This window comes from Odocoileus virginianus, chromosome 11 (genome assembly GCF_023699985.2).
Source record: "Odocoileus virginianus isolate 20LAN1187 ecotype Illinois chromosome 11, Ovbor_1.2, whole genome shotgun sequence".
Taxonomy (NCBI): Eukaryota; Metazoa; Chordata; class Mammalia; order Artiodactyla; family Cervidae; genus Odocoileus; species Odocoileus virginianus.
In genome coordinates, this window is record NC_069684.1 from 18,486,982 (window position 1) to 18,492,981 (window position 6,000).

The window sequence follows — 6,000 nt, forward strand, 5'->3', positions numbered from 1 at the left end:
ATAGTTGAAAAGGGCTTGGTCAAAAGATACACTAAGAAACAACAAATGTGAGATGTATACAGATTCTGGGTTCCTAGAGAATCATAGATTATAGGTTATAGTTCATACTGTCATCAGGAAACTCACCCAACATAGGTTTGTAAAATTACATCAGTGGTGAGATAAGGAAGTTGGAAAAAGTAGTGATTGGTAAGGTTGAGTCACAATTAGTCTCAGGTGGGAGCAATTCATCTGATTCTAACAAGCTCCCCTAGTATGCTAAAAGCCCACTGATCCTCAGACTACACTTTGCATGGCAAACTCATAGACCTCCTTGACACCAGTTTAAAAAGGAAAAAATAGAGTTGGCTAACTTGGATCTAAGCCATACATGTAGTTGGCATTAAAACCTGCCAGCCAAGGTGCATGATCTTACCAGAGAAGTAATCATTTACAGAGGGAAAAGACCAAGCCAGTCCTGAGGCTCAGAACATGAGGAAGATGGAGCCTGGAGTTGAGGGGTCGGGAAACACGTGTGTTGTGTTAGTTGCTCAGTCGTGTCTGGCTCTTTGCAACTCCAGACTGTAGCCCTCCAGGCTCCTCTATAGAAATGAAAATAGAGAAAGAATGGGCAGCAGTCATAGAAAGAGCAACAACATTGTTCAACCGAATAAATAACCCTTGTTTGAAAAGCAGAGAGGGTAGTAGCCTGGATATTTGAAGTCAGTCCCAGGAACGCCAGACTCAAGACACTAGACTCAGGCACAGAAAAAGGCAAACTTCAAAGTCTTAACAATAAGCAACAGAAAGAAACCAGCGCAGGCAAACCAACACTGTAAAGCAAATGTCCAGAAGGCAACCAGGTAGATTCCCAGAAGTAGGAAGTGAACTTACCTGCTCATCTTCATCTTCCAGAAGGAACTGAGCAAGCAAAATCAGTGTCCTAGTCCCAGAGGAAATAGCATGTCCAGCAAGGAATCCAAAAAGAAATGAGGTGTGGGAGCCGGAAAACTCAGTAAAGGCAGACAGAGTTATGTCTGCTACCCGCATCAAATCCGACGTAAAGTTATGTCATATGGAACCAATGAGAGGCCTATATTCCTTCCTACATGTGTGAGTTAAGTGGCTGTAGCTGTGAAAATTGGCAAATAGCATGAGGGAGGAGGCACGCTGGTAGAGCCCTGAGTCTGAAAGTGAGGTCCCAGATCTGCAGTATCAGCATTACCTGGGAACCTGTTAGGAAATGTAAATTCTCGGTCCTGCTCCAAACCTACCAGTCAGAAACTTTAGGGTAGTGTCTCCAGGTAATTCTGATACAAGCTCACTGCAGTAGTCTGTAGAAAGCATGGTGGAGAGATAAGGCCAGGTGTGGTAAAGGACAATCATTGTAAGTAGGTTTGCTAATGGTGCTTTTAAAGAGCTAGTGAAGAGTAAAGTCTGTTTACAGGAAGAAGAAAACCCAGTAAAGATAATGTAGAATAATAATAAAATATGTTCAGTGATTCACAACAACAAAAACCAAAGTGGATGAATGTAAATTGTAGTAAAAAAAAAAAAATACAGGTGAAAATGTAATAACTGGCATTAACAATCTTTGCCTTTAAAGCTTTTTATTTCCCAGACACATAAATGTGTCTATTGGTAAGAACACTGTCTCTTTCAAAAGTATTTCTCTAGCATGGTAACGGAAGCCACCTTAGGTAGGTAACTCTTTGGCCAGTCAAGTCATGTAATATAAACATGTAACAGGGTATTCAGAAAAATTGCTAAAAATCCTGATCCAAAAACATGCATCTTCAGAAAGTCACACAGTACGATGAAAGTGGAGGTTGTTGTTCAGTCAGTAAGTCGTGTCCGACTCTTTGCAACTCCATGGACTGCAGTATGCCAGGTTTCCCTGTCCTTCACTCTCTCCCAGTTTGTGCAAACTCATGTCCATTGAATCAGTGATGCCATCCAACCTTGTCATCCTCTGTCGCCCCCTTCTCCTCCCGCCCTCAGTCTTTTCCAGCACCAGGGTCTTTTCCAAATTCCAAAAAATGGAGGTAGCAGTGTGTATGGGGTGGGTGGGCTATTGATTTCTTTTTTCATATTCAAATTTTACCTTCTTGTCTGACTTTATCAATATAGACATCCCCCAACACCACATATTTATCATGTCCCAAACCAATATTATTTCTCCCCCTCAATAATTTTCTGCTTCTGTTTCTCTCGAAAAACGGCTCCTCTTCCTTCTTTTGATGCCTTGTTTTAGAGATGTCAGCTACATCTATGTGTTCTCCCAGACTAGAAACATAGGTGTCTTCTTGATTCTTCTAATTCTTCTGCCCATTGTTCTTTTGGATTGATTTTTTTAAAGTTGTTTTTTTTTTAAATATTAAGGACATTAGCTCTTGTCTGTGTTGTATAGGTGAATGTTTCCCAGTTTATGGTTTATTTTTGTATATCAAATTTTCATGTGTGTGTGGTATAGCTGTTTTAAATTTTTATGTGTTCAAATTTATCAGTTTTTGGTTTCTATATAATCAAATTTATCAGTAATTTTTCTTTATCTATCAGACTGTTTCATTCAGTAAACATTATTATTGACAGGTCTTGGGCCTAAGAACTTTTCAAAGTCTATAAAAATACTTGAAATCTGAAACAAAATATTTTCGCTCCAGAAAAAAAAATGCAAAATATAGTTAAATGTTTAACTAGGTATCTACATATATTATATCAACCTCATTAATTATTAAATTTATCGTTCACAAACTTTTTTTTTAAATACATTTGTATTTTGCTGTGTCCTACCTGAATTTCAGTGGCTCTCATATTCAGTACTTTATTTATACTCCTGCCAACACTAGCTAACTTCAAGCACCCTAAAGCACTACCACAGTCTCCTTAACTGTTCTGCCTGCCACAGATATTTAGGTCCCCCAGGTCACTCCAGAATTATCATCCTAACTCAGAGCTGAGATAATGCTACTCCTCTCCTCCTTCAAAGCTTTGTATAGGTTGACTTAATCCAGACTCTTTGCTTTTAACTCTCTGTATTGCTCTCTGGGCCAGCAGACAGTTTCCTCAGCATTCCCCATCCTCTGCTCCTTCCGTTAATGTTGTTTTCTCACTCTGCAATGCCTTTCCTTCTCAGTTTACCTGGAATTTTACTCCGTCCTCAAAGCTCAGCTTACATACCACCTACTTGTGTGTTTTTCCTGATCCTTCAACTTCCTTCTCCTCTCCTCCACCCACCTCACCTGTCACCTCTGCCTGCCACAGTGTTTATTATATTCATCCTTCTAAGTTCCTCAGAGCTGGAGTCTTACCTGTATCTTTTATAGAACTGGTATAGTATGTATTCAATAAAATACTCATTGAATCAAACCCCTTACCCTTCTTGCTCTCCCCTTGTTTTAAAACCTTTTGTTGTTGCCATTGTGTAATATGTCACACTACAGAATTTTATATAAAATAGATAGGAAAATTTTAAAGTAGAGCTTTGAAAAATTGTACCTACCACATAGTTTAAGAAAGTGGAAAAAAAAGTGAACACTGCCAATATCTTTGAAACCCCGTGTATGCCTATCCAATTACATGGACTTCCCTACAGGGTCCCCAGATTAACACTCAAATTTTATGTGACTGTGTTCCCTTATAGTTTCACTACCTATTTGTGTCTCTGAACAATGGTGTTTAGCTTTGTCTGCTTTTAAAATTTTAAGTGGAAGCATACTGTGTATGTTCTTCTGACTTGCTTTTTTTCCTTCAACATTAAGATCTGGAGATGAACTCATGTCATGTGAAACTGTAGTTCATTAGTTTTTCTTGTTGTATGGGGATTTCACTGTATATGTAAACAGTATTTTATTTTTATATGTTATTCTCAATGTGTATTTGAGTTGTTTACATTTGGGGTCTTTTACAGATAGGGCTACTGTATGTCCTTTCTTATAGGTATGTCCTGGAGAACACACACAAAGGTTTCTGAAGAGTATATAACTAGGAGTAGAATTGCTGGGTCCAGTGGTGGGCACATGTTTAGGTTCAATGTGTAATGCCAACTGGATGTCCAAAGTGAGGCACAGTGTATGCTCCCCACGGTCCAGAGGGGAGTTCCCCTTGCTCCAGGCCTCCTCCATGCTTGTATTGTCTCAGGTTTTGATTTTCAGCTGTCTAGTGGGTATGAAATTTTTTATTTCCATGATTACTAGTGTGGTTGCTCATCTTTTCATATGTTTATTGCCACTTACATTTGATCCTCTGTGAAATGCCGTTTCTGCCGTTAGCCTCGCTGTCTCGGGGCCGTCTGATTTAATGGAGCTTCGTTTACTCACTGATCTTTGATGCCAGCATTGTCATAAGTCAAGTTTCTCTACATGTGCACAAGAGGATGGCTCTTTTCTAGCCTTTTGGTCTGGGGGGCAATACTGTACCATCTTCATGATAAGCTTTGATGTCTGTGGGTCCTTTTCCTCTTCACACACCTTGTTTTATTGGTGCCTTTTTTTTTGGTTTGTTTTCTTTAGAGGGATAGTCTGATTACTAGGCCACTGTTTTTGTTTTTGTTTAACTAATTTTAAAGTTCAGTTAGTTACCCACTTACTCCCTCTTCAAAGACAAAAGTTTTTTCTTCTACATTTACAGTATTTTTAGCCTTTTGACTTAGCTTACAAACATATCATTATTTTGATCAAAGTAAAAGAAATACTTCAACTAGTTTTTGTTCCTTCCTTTCATTCCCATCCTGAAGAATAGAGTCTAAAAGCCTCACAATTTTAAAAAATGTCTTTGTCTGTCTATTGGCTTCTGGGAAAACACAGAGGTAAATTTGGTTTTCTTAACACTAGCAAATCCACTGTCACAGCACTGTTTCGTTCCAAGGCCTGATCACCCCCAGTCTGTCACATTGCTCATTTTTCAGGATTTCTTATTGCTCAGCACTTGCCTTTCCTGCTGAAGTCTAGTGGTTTCTCTTTGTCTCACAGTAACCTGGTTTCCATATTTGTCAATTTCCCCATCAGCTGCTGCCTGTGAGTTTTTGGACATTGTGGAGCTGCTGCTCCAGTCCGGGGCCGACCCCACCCTCCGGGACCAGGACGGCTGCCTGCCAGAGGAGGTGACAGGGTGCAAAGCAGTTACTTTGATGTTACAGCAGCACACGACAGGCAAGGCTTAATCAAAAGACCGGAAAACTACAGTCGCCAACAGCACAGGGCTCCAGTGGGGAAAGAAAACTGCAAAAGTGGCACGTCTTTTGCCGTCCACCTTTGGTATATGTTGGCTAATAAAATCAGTTGTGAGGAACTGAAATTTTGAAGTCTCAGCAATTCATTCTACTTGCACACATTCTGGCGAGTTCCGTTCTGGTGATGAACATGTGTACTGTGCATAATACAATCCAATTCCGCTGAGCGTGCTCTGAAATTTATCACTGTTCTAGAGGCTGGGAGAGGAGGAGATGTGTCATATTTCACAATATTAAACATGGCTTCTCTTTAAAAAAAAAACATACAGAAGGGAAATAGACCCAGCAGTACTACACTGACAATTAGAGAAAGTTCCATGAAATCACAATATTGGCATGCAGCCTCAGACAGTTCCTGGCATTTGGTACAGCTGGTCTGAATAAGTAGTTAAAGTGTCTTTTCTTTGGTTAGACAGAATTGGAAAGCTAAAACAACCAGATTCACTGAAAACCTAAGAATCGTGGGCATTTTGGGATGGAAACACAGATTCTGAACAATTCACAGGTTGGGTCAGGATTCCTTAAATTCACCTTCACTAAACAGGGAGGAACACCCCTCAAGCCCTTTTCGTTGGCTGTAATGTTCCTGTTGCATATGGCAGCAATCTCTGTAACTAGCTCAGGCCTCAACTATTAGGCCTGCTGGGGTCTAGCATGAAATAGCCATAATGCTCCAGTACTTAGGTGTGATTGAAGTTATTTCTGGAAAGCTTCTATTTTTTATTAAAAACATAAACAACTACACCACAGATTTTATTTAAAGGACAGACAAGTGTGCCACTGTTGAAACT

At 39.8% G+C, this 6,000-nt stretch overlaps 1 protein-coding gene across 2 annotated transcripts in view; it reads left to right on the forward strand.

Moving 5' to 3' along the window:
• ACBD6 (acyl-CoA binding domain containing 6) overlaps positions 1-5,274 on the forward strand; it is a 195,000-nt gene extending 189,726 nt beyond the window's left edge. For both annotated transcript variants that reach the window (XM_070473981.1, XM_020868795.2), the window contains one exon: positions 4,986-5,274. In XM_070473981.1, the coding sequence (XP_070330082.1) occupies positions 4,986-5,140 (155 nt within the window). In that variant the 3' untranslated portion in view covers positions 5,141-5,274. The remainder of the gene's footprint in view (positions 1-4,985) is intronic.
• Positions 5,275-6,000: the final 726 nt, after the last annotated feature.